The 17786-nt window shown below is 40.4% G+C and overlaps 2 protein-coding genes across 4 annotated transcripts; both read left to right on the forward strand.

The window, feature by feature from the left end:
• The first annotated feature begins 208 nt into the window (after window positions 1–208).
• On the forward strand, window positions 209–2401 carry atp5mc3a (ATP synthase membrane subunit c locus 3a). The gene is made up of 5 exons (XM_077617586.1): window positions 209–273; window positions 469–566; window positions 1154–1228; window positions 1598–1788; window positions 1866–2401. Exons 2-5 carry the CDS (start codon window positions 528–530, stop codon window positions 1978–1980), a joined length of 420 nt encoding a protein of 139 aa, XP_077473712.1. The 5' UTR covers window positions 209–273; window positions 469–527; the 3' UTR covers window positions 1981–2401.
• A 259-nt stretch (window positions 2402–2660) lies between these two features.
• atf2 (activating transcription factor 2) lies at window positions 2661–15715 on the forward strand. 3 transcript variants are annotated; one of them, XM_077616457.1, is made up of 12 exons: window positions 2661–2797; window positions 3324–3396; window positions 3500–3596; window positions 3673–3791; window positions 3865–3990; window positions 4683–4861; window positions 5862–5976; window positions 7205–7288; window positions 9077–9304; window positions 9367–9573; window positions 11060–11165; window positions 13831–15715. In XM_077616457.1, the coding sequence occupies exons 1-12, from the start codon at window positions 2688–2690 to the stop codon at window positions 14019–14021; spliced, it is 1635 nt and encodes a 544-aa protein (XP_077472583.1). In that variant the 5' UTR covers window positions 2661–2687; the 3' UTR covers window positions 14022–15715. The 3 variants fall into 3 exon arrangements, with proteins under 3 accessions (XP_077472583.1, XP_077472582.1, XP_077472584.1); XM_077616456.1 differs by lacking the exon at window positions 2661–2797 and adding an exon at window positions 2813–3229; XM_077616458.1 differs by lacking the exons at window positions 2661–2797; window positions 7205–7288 and adding an exon at window positions 2813–3229.
• The last annotated feature ends 2071 nt before the right edge of the window (window positions 15716–17786 follow it).

Below are 17786 nucleotides of genomic sequence, written 5' to 3' on the forward strand. Positions count from 1 at the left end.
CAACTCATGTCATGTCAAAAAATATCAAATTTAACTATATATTTCTGCGTGCTCATTAGGAACTCTTTCCTTTAAAAATATTTCTAACTATGTTATATATTCATAGTTTATGGTCAAACAATGCACCGATTTTAAGATTATTTTGTTGTCATTTTGAATGGTGTGTGTAAATAAAGTTATATTCAAACGACTTTCCGGTGTCTTCATCCGGGTCTCTGTATTAATCCTGCCGCGCATGCGTATTCTTCCACTGTGGTTCGTCCTCTGCAGTCGGTGAGTCGCTAGCTACCTTCCGCTTACTTTTCATAGCTCATATCCTTAATCATCCTTTAGTCAAACGTAGAATTACCGCGTGCAAAGTCTAATATTCTGTAGAATACACGTCTATGCGCATAAGAATTTCATTATTTTCTCTGTTAAGCATTTTGACAATCGTTTGACCTTAGTTCTCTGCTCTTCCCTCTTCAGAGAGACCCGGGCTTCAACCAGATTCGACCGAACCGGTTAGAAATTACTTAAATTAGAAGATGTACGCCTGTGCAAAGTTCGTTTCCACGCCGGCTCTGGTGAGTCTATTGTCATTTGTGCATTTTGTCGATTTAAATAACAAATCTTGCGTCTTGGATCTCGCCGTCAAACCAGGGCGGGCCTATCTATGAATGAACTTGACTAGGGCTTGAATGGCAAGGGTATCTGTAGCATTGCTAAATAGCTCATGCTAAAATAGAGTTTTGCTGTCGTTTTTATTACAAGATTCCCTTATTTTTGACGTGATGTTGTTCACAATACACCTAACTTGCATTACAGGGCGCAATTTGCTCTACTCCTTGTTTGCAGCTATTGCGCGCAATGGGGGCTACTTGCTAAGGTCATTTACTCAATGCTAATTCTTGTTTTATGAGCTCCAAACAGCCATTAAGCATCTTTTTACTTATCTGGTGCAATATCTTAAGCAAAAATGACATTACATTGATAAGATCGTCCTTTTTTAAACATTTTAGACGGATATCAATTGGTACACTCCTAAAGTAATGTTGCCTGTCATACATGGTGATTAAGATGGGCGGATTAATGATTCTTAGTACCTCTACCTATGTCTGAATTGCTAAATTATTGTAGAAAGGAAATTGTTAACATCCATACGCTGTTGCAGGTCCGTGCTGGTTCCCGGGCTCTTTACAGACCCCTGTCTGCCTCTGTCCTGTCCAGGCCTGAGGTCAAAACAGAGGTAAGGGCATAAATGTACAATGGATCTTGATTAGGGCCACATCTTTTTGGGCATTAATCATAAAATGTTTTGAATAGAAAAATATTTATATATTTAACCATCACCAGTAAAGTGTCATGACTTTTGAGCCAGAGTGCATATTTTCTATCACAAATGCAGAATGGTGGAAAAGCACGTTTTCTATTATACTTAGCAAGACTGCGCCAATCAATATTTTCTTTTTCTAGTCATAGCTTTGGTTTGAACACAAAAAGGGCAAATAACTAAAGATTTTGAAAGATCTGTGAATGCCTGCTTTTACAAATGAGTTTTGGTAAAATTGTGGATTTTTTGTGACTACTGATACTTATTCTTATTATTTTATTCCAGAACACTGCTGCTTTGATGCCACTTAGCCCCCTCACTCAGGTTGCACTGAGGAGCTTCCAAACAAGCGCGGTGAGCCGGGACATCGACACCGCCGCCAAGTTTATCGGTGCCGGAGCTGCCACAGTCGGTGTGGCTGGATCCGGTGCTGGAATCGGGACCGTGTTTGGCAGTCTGATTATTGGCTACGCCAGGTATGCTGCATTTTTATGGATCAACACTTAATGATTTTTTTTGTTTAGATCCTTGACTATTTTATACCATTTTGCAGGAACCCATCTCTGAAGCAGCAACTGTTCTCCTATGCTATCCTGGGATTTGCCCTGTCTGAAGCCATGGGACTGTTCTGTTTGATGGTTGCTTTCCTCATTCTGTTTGCTATGTAAAACTGCTGTCCAACTTTCATTACAAACGTGACTACACTTTGTGGCTTCCTGAATTCGTTCCGTGTTGGTGTCAAGGAAATGTTCACTTAAAGTCAATTCATTCAGGCACTGTCAAAATGGGCAAAAACATGTATTGTTTAAATGTAACAAATGACATGATTAAAATACATGTATTTGGCTATTTAACATTGTAATATCTGGAATATTTTTTGACAAACCTAAAGCAGCTTTCTGAATGTCCCCTATTCTGCAAAATACTTGCATTGCTTTCTGAGAGATCTCACTGAAGCTTATTTTGGAAGGGTCCACTATTAATGAGTCATTGGTAAAAATGCAGTTTGACACAGTAGTTCTGCTTTAAAGCTGCAGGTGAGTGTGGCTTCTGTAAATGGCATGAAATAAATTAGAAAGTTTAAAATAACTGAATGTAATGTTTACTTTTTATTTACCTGGGACTGGTTGATTTGACTACAAATCAGAACTACCTATAAACTAGAAACCTTGCAATCACAAAATAGCTTTAGTGGATTTACTAGGTGCAACAGAATAATTCTTTTGGCTGAAATAAAACCTAATGAGAAATTGGATGTAGTTGATTGCAAAAAAAAATCCCTTTTATGGGCGAAAAATAAAAATCATCTGTTAGCTACCTGAAAACCGTATTCTATGTAGTACTGCCATACTCCAGATTGGGCAATATTCTGTGGATGATGTCATTCTGTGACGTATACGGAAGCGCTCCAACACTTCTCGCGATACCTGAGCCTAGACGTGGGATTTTAGAAAAATCCAAGGAGGGCACTGGCTGGTGTAAGGGGTAAGTAAACCCACATAAACTCGGGGAATGCTTAAAACGCTCATCTGTGAAACGATCTTAACGAAACAAGTTAGCGTATTTGTTTCCGAGAAAGTCTTTCACTGCAAAAATGATGGCCGCTTTTGGTAAAACGCTAAATATGGCGACGATTGTAGTTCACGGACGCTGTTTCATGGAGGCGACGAGATGCTCGCTTACTACGCGACTTTTGTACCACATTCAATTACATTTATTGCAATTGAGATTAAATCATAAATCAAAGCGATAAGTGATAGTCGCTCAGTAGAACGATGCCATCAAAAGTGAAGACGTAATGTTAAAATCCATTGTCAACAACTGTAGTAAACGCCCATCTCCCTATTGCTTTGTCTACACTTCACCTGTTTTTGATTGCCTCCATGCCGTTTACCGTGGCCTTTTCCAATTTAAACGGTAGTTCTATTGAAACAACGGATAAAACATTAAGACACGATGATGAAGCCACAACATGCTCATATAAACCAGTTGTTTCCATCACCCATTTCAGGCTGACGCAACAGGAAACCCTTAATATGAGTGATGATAAACCTTTCCAATGCACTGCTCCTGGATGTGGACAGGTGACTGTGTCCTATATCTTTACTCTATTCTTCATTCAAACCATTATTTTCTGGTCCAAGCATCATGATGTTGTCCTGATGGTCTTCTTTTTCCCCCTCGCAGAGATTTACAAATGAAGACCACTTGGCTGTGCACAAGCACAAACATGAGATGACCCTCAAGTTTGGTCCGGCCAGGACCGATAGTGTCATTATTGCTGGTATAAGCTAACGGAGTTCTGACATTCGCTTGTTTTTCTCTTGGAATTGTGTTCTTCAGCATTGATTTCCTTGCAGACCAGACACCCACACCTACACGTTTTTTAAAGAACTGCGAGGAGGTTGGACTCTTTAATGAACTCACAAGCCCCTTCGATCATGACTTCAAAAAAGGGACTGACGATGACATGAAAAAGGTTGTAAACCAAGCAGTTAACAGGATGATATCTATGTTGTCCGAACATGCTCATTTACTTGACTTTACCGCAGTTACCCCTGGATTTGTCACCGCTGGCCACTCCTGTCATACGCAACAAAACCGAAGAACCTGCCACCCTGGAGGCCCATCGAGGTAGCCCTCTTCCTCACCCGGAGTCTACGACAAACGACGAGAAGGTGAAACACTGCTTTTGCTCTCTGCTAAATCAAATCTCAGAATTTTGCTTCTCGTTTGCTTCTTTAAATTCACTCCTACTAATATCCACATACTAGTTCATTAGGTGATAGTGGAACCTCCAAAGTCAAAATTCCCCAAATTGCATGCAGGCAAAAAGGTCATTTCAGTGTTTGAGAATGCATGGAACCTCAATTTAATGTGATTGGTATATTCGAAACCCACCCACAGTAGGGAAATAAATTGTGATATAGACTGAAATCATGATATCAAAAAGCGTTACACCATTCACATTCTTAAAACACATTAAAACGTATTAAAGACTAGCAACACATGTAAAACACCACTAGGTGACAATATCACTCTGTATATAGTACTTTCCAGCACTCTATTGCAAGACCTAAAATGTCCTTCATGGTAGTTTAAAAATGTCTTCTTACATTTAATAACAGCGGTATTCTAACGATGTAGTTTTGTGGTTAGAACAAATGAATTCAACTTTGGAGCTTCCACTGTATTGGACATCACGGCTTGAGGTTAAAGATAATGCACACTTTTTCTGACACGAAATAGGAAATTGTTATTTTCACCAAACTAATGCTTTCTCTTTTCTTCATCTCTTTCCTTGTTAAACACTGAGACAAAAAAAGACATGTCCGCTGTTGATGCAGCTGAGCTTGTGTGGTGTTTCCAGGACTTATCTTTGCAGCCAACCTCACTGCCAACATCCACTATAGTCCATCCTGCATCCCTCCAAGTTCCCAATGTACTCCTAGCCACCTCAGAGGCTAATGTTGTTATACAGCAAGCGCTCCCATCGCCAACATCTAGCTCTGTTATAACCCAGGTCCCATCCACTAGTAGGGCTATAGTGTAAGTAACTCAAAATTTCCCTTTTGGAAAGAGCAAAAAAAATAAATCAAGTTAATTTCTTCAATCGCCATTTCATTCTAAATTACTTTTGGTGCAGTTTTGTCATAGAGAGGCATGTGCTTGTTCTCTTTTTAATTTCAGTGAAATTTTCAGACTTTTTATTTTGGCTGTGATAGTTTTTATTTTTATTTTTTTTCAAGATGTACAATACCCCGGCCCGTAGAACAAATAGGTGTACAGTGGTGACTTGAGATATGACGGAAATGACTTGAAGGGTAGAATGATACAAGCTCTTATTTAAGCCTTTTTTTTCTTCCCACCCCGTAGTATTTTTGTATTTAGTGGTTAATTTATTAAATAACAGGCTTTAATTTCAACTAAACATAAAACCATTAACGTTAGTGATGCAAATAACAAACTACGCCGCCTTAAGAACGTCCCCCACTATCTTAACTCTGACTTAGTATTTCAAATGCAAATGCAACTAGAATGGATAATTGCCATACCATTCATTCCAATTGTGAAATGCGATTTAAGAAAAAAGTGCTTTGAGTCAAGAGTGGTCACGGGACAAATCCAATTTATCTGAAGGCACCACTATTTCTGTTAAACATACATTCTTATGTGATTGTCACACACAAGTTGGAATGGAGTCTTCATGTAATGGCAAACCAACCTTCCGTTAGTGCTTTTGCTGTTTGTCAATGTGATTTGTTTGTCAGGTAATACGCGGTGCAAGGTGGAAGCTATCTTGTAGCTATGTTGTTGGGTTTATTTATTTTATTTTTTGCCTCACAGAATCAAGACTTAATAGGGTGCATCAAGTCATATTGCTTGAGCTTGAGTGTTTCTTCAATTTGCCATCAGTTGTTGCTTGAATGTGGTAGAATATTGTTTTTATATTGCCATTCCCGTCACTTATGTGTCTTTTTCTTAAGATGTGAATATGTTTTGTATGAACAACTGACCTAACCGTGATGTCTTGTGTTTCCTGCTGTAGGCCAGTGTCTGGCACCTTCCCCGTCCTCTTACAGCTGCCCAACGGCCAGACCATGCCCATCGCCATTCCAGCGTCCATTACCAGTTCCAATGTACATATTCCCACTACAATCCCGGTAAGTAACAAGCCAGTAATACAGAACTGCAAATGTTCTTGATATTTCTGATGGCTAATTAAGTCTTGAATGTCCCAACTGAAAAACTAACTGAAATATAAAATATTACTATTGTGGTTGAAATTGGAAAGGTCACTCTCATTATTAAGCATTAGTCCCCTGCTGTACTGTGTTGCCTTAGCGCCCATAGCTGACTGATGTGGAAAAATACGCTCAACTAAAAGTCACAACATGCTCACCTGTGTGTTCTTCACGCCTTGAAAATGAAAACATTGAGTTTGAAGTCTCTTAATTGTGATTGGTCAGCGTGGCAGACGAGGGTCACGTGTCCATTCCACGTGCCAAGTAACCACAAGTGCTGCTCAAGCGATGTTCAGACAGCACTTAGTGATTGATTAATGCCACATTTTGTCCTTGCTCGTCTCTAGTTCTCTTGGACAGCAGGGACTATTTACGACTTTGGCACCAAAGATTTGGCAGTCAATTTGAATCTAGGGAGCGAGCGAGGGAAGTAATGGACTTTGTACGGCTGTGACGAATACGCGGGAATTGGCTGAAGCACAACAGGAGCCTTTCCAGAACACTTTGTCATTTGTCCTTGTTCAAGTCGAATCAACGTTGTTGATTTCTGGCAGAACACACGGATTAGCACTAATGTGTTTTGCGATCCCATTTATAAGCACGACTCGTGCTCGGGTTATGAATCTTGTGCGAGGTGGAGGATCTATAAAGTTGTGCTTTGACTTACGATTTTAGCTTGTACTGCTACCACGCTTGTAACTCAGTTTACACACTTACCAAGCCAATTTTCCCATTGAAATAACTGCGTGCCTTTGTACTAATTTAATAGGGAAAAAAAACACTCTCTTGTAAAATCTGAAATTATGTAATGAAAATTTATCTGAGAACGGACATTCTATCTCTGCCTCCACAACTGACCCATCCACATCTTAAGTCATGCTTGTGGACCTTCAACTTGCTCTCGTGCCTTTTTCAGCTTCCCTGCCCATATGCTCTCACACAGCCAGGCAGAGGTTCATTAGCAAGCACACACAGCATCACCATGTGGCGCCGCTTCCACAAAATAACGGGCCATCCGACATAATGAGGCTGAGATATGAGGGAAATCTGCTGCATATATGTGTGTGTGTGTTTTGTGGGGGTGGGAGCATGGGGCCACCCTTTCGGGGCGAAGACTAATTTTGAGCTGGTGTGTCTCTGCTGTCAGCTTGTCAGACCTGTCACCGTAGTGCCTAACGTCCCCGGCATCCCCGGACCCCCCTCGCCTCAGCCAGAGCCTGCCCAGTCCGAGGTAAAACTAGTATTTAATCGTTATTGTATTTTGACATCAAATATTTATGAGTTACTTGCTCAAATATAGCAGTTTATATACAGTATTAGACCTTTAAGTAGATTCGTCTATCACGTTACTTTGACAAAAGTGGTGCAGTCATGTTGTGATTGTTAGTTTATATTATGAAAGTATTATCCAAGGAATATTGATTGTATTTGTAATTTAATATCCACAATTATTCTCCCGCTTTGTCAGTACAGACATTTACATTTTGAAATGTACTGTTGAATAGAACTCACTCGATCCCTGAACAGTTTTTGAATAGCAGGGAAATTGTTTCATAAAATTGGATGTTCAAATAAAAATAAGGAAATGTTTACTTAGTATTTCTAATACAAATGTGTTGTCAACAAACAGGTGACACATCTTTCAAAAAAATGAAATTAGTTTGATGTCATCATAATTTTAAGAAACTATGTAAGTATTGGATCTCATCCTGAGAGTGCATACAATTATTTATTGAAAAAACTATCTCACCATATTTTACATTGTTGTGATTTTAAGTGTCCTTTGTATCCATGATGCGCTCTGATAAATCAATGGCAAAATGCTCCTACAATCTTGCAGCAAATTCCTCCATTGTTAAAAACTAAAAAAAAAAAATAACAGAATGAGGGTGTTTCAAAATGTGTGGCAACGTGATGGAGCACATATCAGAGAACCTATAAGTGTTCACAGCATGCGTTGCTGCTCGAAATTAACAGATAAACTGTGGACAGGAGCCGTTAGTGTTGGCACAGAGAGATTGATCCTGACCGGGTTGTACAAGGAGGACAGGGGGTGTTGTTTCGCTTTCGTGGGGCGCAGAGATGACAAACATGGAGATGGCGTACAGCACTTCACCGTAAGGGGGGTTTCTGGCCAGACCCAGCTGGGGGCATCCCGGCACATGCTCAGCGTGACACTTTGAGTCGGCCTCACCCGGCATGGAACCTTTTTGTTCAGCAGAATCCTTCCTGACCTGCATCCCCCCACTTCCTCTCTCTCTCTCTCTCTCTTTCCCGGCACCTCCCATTGCACTCAGCTCATCAGCAAACACCTAATGAGCCCACGTCAAGGAAACAGACCCCTGCTCAACCTGAGGGGAGGCGGGCGGTTGGGGGAGCGCCGCGCAGAGACGGCGCTTTACAAGGACTGATGATGCTGCAAAGACCACAATAATGATAATTAACTTGCTGAATTTAGAAGATTATACTGTTAATTAGTTGCAAAATAAAGATAAGTAATATAGTAGCAGATGGTTGGATAACACCCATGAGAGGGAGGGTTATTACACTGATGAGCTTTCCATGGCAGAGATGAAATATGAATCTGACTGGCTTCCCCCACTTTCTCGGGGCCATTCGGAGAGAATAATATCTTGTTTCCGCCAGAAGAGCTTCTGGAAGGGTATTACGCCATAAACTCATTTGGTAGATAGATTGGTCTGGCAAAGGTACTTGCTAGAATAATGTGCTCTTCTGTTTTCTCATGTAAATGTATCGCCTCTCACTTTGTTAGTGTTTCGAAGGGCTCATTGTCTTTCACCTTGTTGGCTGATGCGTGATGCATGTGTTATCATTGCTAGGAATCCCGTGTGTGCGCTTTCGCGGGTATTCTATCCTTGTGGTGTCAATCCAGTTAAGGAAGCTGCTATGGAATACTTTTAGAATCGAGTATTCTACTGGCCATCCCATTCATAGTCAAGTAGAAACAGTGCAATCATTTAATTATCATTCTGATAATGCGCGGTATCTTCCTTGGCAGAAAGTCAATGGCTTGCTAAACCAGCAGCTTCCGGCACTAACCAATGGTGATGGCAGCGAAGTCCAGAGCAGCGCCGTAACGCACACTGCCGCTCCTGCTTCTCCGGCCCCGATTCCCGCTCCGACCGCTTCTACATCCCTCGGCCTGGCCTCCAACCAGCCGTCTGCCAGTAAAGAATCCTCTGCACATTCGTTGCAACAGCCAGCAACCTCCACGACGGAGACATCTGTAAGTTTGTCCCCATAAGCAAACGCGATGCCGGTTTTACTATTGACTTGAATTTGTGGCAGGCTTCCCCGGTGCCCCCCGCAACAAACCCTCCAAGCACAAGCGGGCGGCGGCGCCGAACCACAAGTGACGACCCAGACGAGAAGCGGCGCAAGTTCCTGGAGCGCAACAGGGCGGCAGCCTCGCGCTGTAGACAGAAAAGGAAAGTGTGGGTGCAGTCCTTGGAGAAGAAGGCGGATGACTTCCACTCTGTAAACGGACAACTCCAGGTACTCCGCCACTGATAAGCGTATGCGGGCACTTTTCCTTCTCTTGCGATGAAGTCATTAAAACACATTAAGGAGGGACGCCGCATGACGGCAGAGGCGCTCGTGTGCCGGAGGCCTTCGTATCCATCGATACGTGGCTGTCAATAAAGATGTTTCCTCCAGATGTCGGCCGCGCACAAGCGTGTCCTCGCTTTTGTTTCAGCAGTTTGCTAAATAGCCTCCAAACTCTCAGCGGAAAAGGTGTCTGCTTGAACCGTCATTTCGCTGGAAGCAATTAGGGATGCCACGCTGACAAGTTCGACGCAGTTCACCTACCCGCCATCACTGTTGACATATTTTAGTCGGGGCTGCACATCAGTGTTCCAGACAATTAAATAAGATGTTGTGTTTATGTCGCATCATCTTGTTTCTTTATGTAGAGGCTGGAGGGAGGGGAAGGACATCGACAAGGTTGGGGTGGTTGATATTCAGGTAGACAGGTAGTCAGCAGAGGAAATGTGATTTGATATGAGCAAGATAAACCGATGTCTCTTTGGATGGAAAGGTTGCAGGAAAAGGGAATAATAGTGCACTGTGATACGGGCACGGGCCAGCTGATCCGAAAATTTGCGTCTAATAGCGCGCGATTATTTCAGCATGGTCCTTAACTGGCTTTTTAATGAGGCGTCTCTCAGGACACCCAACTTCATGCAAACGAAGAGTCTGAAGCAAAGTACGGTATTAACATAGCTCATTTCATTTATGTTTTTATTGGCTACATTCAAAAAAACTTTTTAAAGTAATTATTTAGCAATTTTAACCCAGGCCCTGTAAATTGGTCCACTTTGTATTGGGGTTGGTGAGTATATAACAAAATACAATACATATAGTCTCTCTATTTGTCTTTAAATCTGTTCTCCAATACTTTTATTCTGAAAAACTCATCTTAACTACACAGATGGAATCAAATACATTGGTGCCCCTTAGACTAATAGACTGTGCCAATTGCTTCCTCTTAAAGACGAGGAGAGGGATCTTAAATCTGCCAGCCATTGTTCCATGCGCCACGGTCGTACTAAATCCAGTTATAGTCACCTTCAGCCCAATGTTGCCTGTTTTTTTTTCTTTTTTCTTTTTAAATTACGTGTGGAAATCCTTGCCCCCATTGGGAACTCTTAACAATGCACGGATGTAAATCTCAGCAGCATCTTCAAAGTTTTTGCCCGCAATTACAGAGCTTACCCGATAGTGCATCGTGGATTGTCATTCATTGAGGCAATGGACGCCGAATCCATTTTGACTGAGATCCCACTCAAAAGGGATTGGATGTCTATCGAGCTTAACTTGGAAAAACTCATAAATTGGGGCACTTGCAAGTCTGTCTACCACCTTGTACTCTAGAGTGATTTTTTCTTCTTCCATTTCGCCATGTGCATATTGTGTCAGTTACCCACCATGACACCATTTAACACTGTCACCATGTGTCTCCTTTTTCCCCCCAAATAAGAGTGAAGTTACCCTGCTGAGAAGCGAAGTGGCTCAGCTGAAGCAGCTCCTCCTGGCTCATAAAGATTGTCCCGTTACCGCCATGCAGAAAAAGGCTGGCTATCACAGTGAGTAATGCGTTATTATTCTAAGATTTGGGATTCTGGCCGCCAACTTCTCTGAAATAAGCTCCAGAAAAACAAAGCGCTAGCGAATGAGCTATTGATGCGTCGCCCCACACCCCCAATTTCTGAAAACTTTGTCAAGTTGAGATAATATTAGACAGGTGTACTTTGAGACAAATCCTTGTTCCTATCATCCTTCTGAGGGACCACAGGTGGTAACTGTGAGAAAGAAATTGTTAAGCCACCCGTGTGACACCCAAACAAATATTTGATTGGTTTAACCAAATATACTCTGGAAAAACATTTTTCCCACCGACACTGAGCAAACCTGCCAAAATATGCTTTTTGATATAAGACAGATCTCATTATAACTAAACACAAATCAAGCTCAGATAATTCCTAACTTCCAATACTATTTGATTTTTTTTTACAATTAAATAAAAGTTTCCTCTCATACTATATATATATATATATATATATATATATATTAGTAAATATGTAATTTAAAGTAAGATATTATGAACTTTAAAAAATATTTCAAAGCAGTAACTTTGCAATATTGTAATCACAATTATATGAGTTAAGAGGAATAATCATGAGTCCAAGATTAATCAATATTTTATATCTTTTATTGTATTATAGTATTGTGTTTTTTTTCCTCAAAGAAATATGACTTCATTGTCTTAACCTTATTCATGCGATAAAACAATTTTATTTTTGGAAATATGAAGGCTCCCTAACATTACAACTTCATTAATATTTTCCTTTTCTCTTTCCTAATAACACTCCTTCATGTATGACTGCATTGACTTGATTTATTTTGCCTTTTTACCCTTCTATTTAATTGGCAAATTCATCATAAGTATACTTTCATTATAACATTAGGCCTGGCACCTACTTAAATTACAAATGCCCAATAAAGGCTTGAGAAGAGTTTGAGATTTGATGGATTTGTTCATAAGAGAACGGTTATTAAATGAGACCCAATCACTTTTCATTATACTGCATAATAAATCCAATTGGGCGAGCTGAAAATCTCAGTTGGAGTCCAGTCAAATGCTGACATGACTGATTCAGTAAAGTGCATCAATTCCTTCTGGCTGATCCAAGCTGCTTTGGTCTTCCCCACAAGACCCAAATACTTCTCCTCTGTGACCACACGGCCCAGCCATGGCTGAGGCAAGTGGGAAGAAAGTGCTCAAAACCGTCCCTCCGGTTAGCCAACTGGTGTTTGGCACACCGGATCGTCCATCTGTTTGCTGCTAAGCACTCCTTTCAAAGAATGGAGAGAGAGCGAGAGAGAGAGAGAGAGAAGGTTGAAGCTCCTCTAAGGGGTGTGACATCGTGTCTTTTTCAACAGATTATGCTCCCTTGAACTTGGCTCAAACAGGATCTATTGACAATTAATCCTGTGGTAGCCAAATAAACAGGTCAAAGTCAGAACATTTGCACTTTGATTTGCCATCTGCGCCCTCTTAAAATGGGTGCAAAAACAACCTGGCAATGAGCAGAATTAGCATTCATTGTCCTAATTCAGTAGTGTTGGAGTCTTTTAACAACTCGTACATGCCATTGACAGCAATTAAATGTCAAATTCTTTCTGCAGTGAATCATCACTGCAGTGAGAGATCAGTATTTGGACTACAACTGATATACAGTAATACCTCGTTTATTGTGGTTAAGAGGTTCCAAGACTAGCCACTATAGGTAAATAACTGCGATGTAGAGAAAGTGTTTGATAGTGTTTTATTTTATATAATTTGGCTTTTTAAAACATTCTCTGTGATATTAACTATCGAAAGTAGACACTGCCTCTCGGGGCCAGTGAAATAATCTCCACTTGTGACTTGCCTTTCCCCCCTCCATTTCATGTACTATTATTTAACTCCTGAAGATAGACACTGCCCTCTAGTAGCCAGTGAATTAATCTCTACTTGAAATTTGCCTTTTTTTTCCCTCCATTTCATGTACTATTATTTAACTGGTGAAGGTACACACTGCCCTGTAGTAGCCAGTGAATTCGTCGCCAATAGTGACATGCCTGACCACCCCCATAACACCCCCCCCCCCCTTCATATTTGTATCAGTTATCCTACACTATAAACTCTTCATATACATTTGGCAAATCCAAGCCACAATATGGTGAATCTGCGATAATCGATCTGAAAAGTGGTATTACTGTACTTCGCCGTTTGTTTTGCCATACTAAAGCACGCTGTGATGTTTCTTTTCTTTTTCGACACTGTTCCGCCTGGCGTTGCGCTTTTTAAATATTCGATTTAGATGTTAAAAATCCGCATCTGAGTAGCTCGCGTCATTCAGGCACAAAAACGGAGCGTAGGTCTAATCTGCCGACTTCCCCCTCCCCATCAGGATCCAATTAATTCAAGGCAAGTGCCTAACAGCTGGTGGCATTTTGACTCCAAGTCTTGCATACTCTCGAGCGGGAGCATCATTAAAATCAGGTGCTGTAATCATCTGTCGCCGCAGTTGTTGGCAAGGTAACCAAAAACAAATAGGAGTGAGGTGGGAGGGGGCGCCCTCATGATGTACAATTAAATTGACATTGGGAGCTTTAATTAAAGAAGGAGCAAAGGCCTCAGCATGCTAACGGCATCGCTTCGGGAAGCCGGTTCGAGTCGTTTTCTTTTTTTGCTCCTCGCCGCAGTCGCCGAAAAAGACGAGAGCTGCGAGGAAATGTCGGTCCCCGGCAGCCCTCAGAGCGAGGCCATCCAGCACAGCTCCGTCAGCACCTCCAACGGGGTCAGCTCCTCCTCGGCGCTCGCCACGTCCAACCGAAGCGCGGACGAGAACCGGCCGCCGGGCGACGCTGCCGAGTCTCGCCCTGCGGGGAGTTGATCGGACCCGTCCCGAGCAGGAATCGGTCACGAGGGCTCTTTTTGATGCCTCTCGGTGTCTCGCGCGCACACAGGGAAAATGGGGATTGTCCTCCGGATTCCCGCTGGGTCGTTCTCTTCTTTACCTTTTGGTTTGTTGGTCCATTTTTATTCTCTTAGGACAATAGTGATGTGAACAAGACAAAAAGGAATAGGCACTTTAGATGTAATGTATCGCTGTTCTTAATTTATTTACCTTATTGAGGATTTTTCTTAGTAGAGATGGGCACAATTCTTTTAATTTATTAAGTGATCATTATGCTGTCCATTGAGTGCAATTGAATTGATTGTTGATTACTCTTTTAAACTGAAATGAATTTAATATGCGGAAAAAAATAGATGTGAAATTATTTTAAGAAGATAATAATTTCTCTTTTCTGTCTATCTCAGTTAAAATTTCCATTCACTAATTTCACAATACAATTGAGAAAGTTATTTTTAGTTGTATATTTTATCAATACCATATTTTCTTTTACTTTGACCTTTTTAATAACTATTTCTAGCTGTTAATTTAAGAACTTGTTTGATTTTGGTTCACATTTTTTAGCTCTTATTTATTATTACACTATTTGTCCAAATATATGTACTTTTTCGTTTATGCAAAAGATGTAGAATGGAAAAGAAACTAATAGGAATAGGGTGGATTTATGGCACAACTTTGGCTGTTTGTTTAGTCTGACTGTGGCATAGAAAAAGCAGTTTAGATTATCCAGACTTGTTGTTATTCATGATTCATTGTAGAAAATTGCGTCAAATGCCCAGCCTTATTCAGGTTGGAATACCAAAGTGTATTCACACACTTATTTATTTATTAGACATGATTTATTTTCTGTATTTTGCACATTTAGAAAAACAACGGCTTTACCTTTTTTTTTCTTCAAAGCGGCAGCTTTTGTCACATCTTATTGTAAATGGCTGAATTCAATCTTACTTTTATTTTCTCGTCTGTGATGATGCTATAGTTGCATTGTGCAGTTTGAATGTTCACACGTAGACTGCCTGCTCAAATGAAGGGGGGGGCATATTGTATGAGTGAAAACCCACCAAAGTGTGCGTTGTTTCGGCAACATTCCATCCGTAGTTATTAATTCGCCATTGTAGGCCAGCAGAGCATCGTGTTGTCAAGGCGACGTCCTCGCCATTCAGCACCGTGTTTTTGTATCAGTAGTGAGCTGCAGGGTCGTGGTTGTTTTTCCTATTTAAATGTACAAATGGCTTTAAGCAGCACATTTTACAACATGATGCTCTTCTAATGGCTCATTTTTAACATTTCATGTGAGCAACATCACTGATTATACATTTGTATGTTCTCGGTGTTGTACTTTTTGAGCTTCAAATAGCTTTTAGAAAAGTTCCTCGAAAGAGCAGAAATAACGTCTCACGGCGATGTTAAAATACTTTATTGGCTTACTACTGTGTAGTCATCCAAGATGATTATTGAAATGAAATCTTTTCTTTTTTTTACCGTATTGTGCTCTGTGCATGACATGATTTCTCTGCGAGAATTCAACAATACTTCTCTCGACAGGCAGCATTGTTTTAGTTCAACTGCTTAAACCAGGGTGTGATACTGTGTTTAATGTGTACTCGTGACTTGTGAAAGTTCTCTAACAAATTGAAATTGGTTACTTGATGGAATAAACCTTTTAATAGCTATTTAGGGGTTGCTTCTCTTGTGTTTGAATAGTCATATCACAACTTTTTTTGTATATATAATGTATTTAGAATATCAGAAACACAAATCAAAACTCAGGATAACACAAAACAATTTCATTTTGGATATTTAGGTCAGTCCTCAGGGAATGTAATCTTTTTTGTGGTGCATACTGCCACCCAGAGGAATAACATAGTGGCTGATTTAGACCCTGTCGATATAAAGATGGTAAATAACACCCTGCAAAATTCATACAGAGACCCTAATAAACCTTCAAGCACATATAAAAATTAGATGCAATTATTATAGTATCATAGTATTCCATGCTGTAGATTTTATTTGATATTTTCAAATAAATGTATATTCTAATTGAAAGAGGTGTAAATGAAATGTTCTTTCAGAGCTTGATAAAAAGCCTCATTTTGTGTGTGGCATCCTCAATGGATAATTAACAAAAACTTGCTTTTTAAAAAAAAATCATTCAGCAATTTGCTTGTCCGTCCTATAAAACATGAAAAATATGATAAAAATAGGCACTAGCTACAAATTTCCAATAGGTAGCGCTGCATCCAAACCATAGGAGGACTGTGCCAGCAACCGTTTTGACATAATTTAACTTTTTTTTTTTTAAACGTCGTTACTATATGATCTTTCACTGCAGGAAATGTTTAATAGCTGCTCTCTAATAATTTCTAATTCACTGGTTCCCCCACTCCCTCAAAGTTTGCTTTAAATGTAGAGTTTTACCATAGCTGACTGTAACCATTTTCTTAAACATTAACTATTAGTAATCAAGATAAAAATGAATCATTTTGTTATTGATGATGATGTATTCATTTCTCAGAATTCTCCCTAGCAACATGGTACTTGTTGACAGTGCATAAGTAGGCCATGCTTGATTAGCTGCTGATCACACAGGGGAGAGTTGTAAACATTACAATGTAGGTCACGGCATTCACAAATAGCATGTTTACTTTTGGGGGTCGGGGGCTTTATATACACAAAGCCACAAGCAAAGACTACCACTGTGCCGTAAAATGGATCGTATGTGATGAGGAGTACAAAGCAAATCATTTCCCCCTAAAAATCAATCAGTAAGGTTGAATTATTTTCCCCCTTGTAGACTGCAAACATTTTAGTTTGACATCAAAAGATGAATTAGGGATTTGGCTTTTATTCAGAAATATTTACAGTGGATCATTTCTTTTCATTGATTCATTTTCCGTGACTCTTATCAGAGTCACGGGGGTGCTGAAGCCTATCCCGGCGAACTACAGACACGATACCAGCCAATCACAGGGGACAATGAGACAAACAACCATTTACAAACACTTTACTAATACCTGCAGGCACGTTAGAGCATTTAATTAGGCCACCGTGCATGTTTTTTGGGATGTGGGGAAAAAAACCTGGAGCACCCAGAGAAAACCCACGCAGGCATGGGCAGAACATGCAAAATCCACACAGGAAGATCCAAACCAGCCAAGGATTGAACTATTAGGCAGCTGTGCTAACCACTTTTTCACCCAACAAGTGAATGCAGCTTGATATTTCTTTGTAAACCATTGACATGAAAAGGTTAGAACCTTGGCTACATGTTTTAGAAAATAATAATTTAAAAAAAACGTAATCAATTAATGTTTTCGTATTATCCGTAGGCAGAGAATGAGTTAACTTAACTGTTCTGTTATTCTCTCTGGGGTTCAAGTCTGGAATTTGACTCAGCTAGCGAAAACTATCCAAGAAGGTTACACCATTGTGGCTTTGCCCATTGCGTTTACCCATGTTTTACAGCCTGATAGACTGACATGCAGGTTTATTTCCTAATGTGGCAAGCATTTGACCCTTAGTTGTGTGCCTGTATAAAGCAGCACTTTCAATTAAACAAGGATTAAGGCCAAACAGCCTCATTGACAGGCAAATTGTAGCATAAATACAAAGCCAGTGACACCCCAGTTGTTTTCTTCAGGGGGCATCAGGGGTAAATTTTCAAAAAAAAATGAAAAAAAAACGCCCAGGCTGCTGAATAAAAGATCGCCCCAGGACCACAAGTAAGAGGTGCTGAGTGGCGCT

This window comes from Stigmatopora argus, chromosome 13 (genome assembly GCF_051989625.1).
Source record: "Stigmatopora argus isolate UIUO_Sarg chromosome 13, RoL_Sarg_1.0, whole genome shotgun sequence".
NCBI classification, from domain to species: Eukaryota; Metazoa; Chordata; class Actinopteri; order Syngnathiformes; family Syngnathidae; genus Stigmatopora; species Stigmatopora argus.

Bases quoted from the DNA above. Each gene is read 5' to 3' on its own strand.
- atp5mc3a (XM_077617586.1), top strand. From the start codon at position 528: ATGTACGCCTGTGCAAAGTTCGTTTCCACGCCGGCTCTG. The intron at 567-1,153 runs GTGAGTCTATTG...ACGCTGTTGCAG, and splicing joins TCGTTTCCACGCCGGCTCTG to GTCCGTGCTGGTTCCCGGGC. The intron at 1,789-1,865 runs GTATGCTGCATT...ACCATTTTGCAG, and splicing joins CTGATTATTGGCTACGCCAG to GAACCCATCTCTGAAGCAGC.
- atf2 (XM_077616456.1), top strand. From the start codon at position 3,111: ATGTTAAAATCCATTGTCAACAACTGTAGTAAACGCCCATCTCCCTAT. The intron at 7,289-9,076 runs GTAAAACTAGTA...CTTCCTTGGCAG, and splicing joins CAGAGCCTGCCCAGTCCGAG to AAAGTCAATGGCTTGCTAAA. The intron at 11,166-13,830 runs GTGAGTAATGCG...TCCTCGCCGCAG, and splicing joins GAAAAAGGCTGGCTATCACA to TCGCCGAAAAAGACGAGAGC.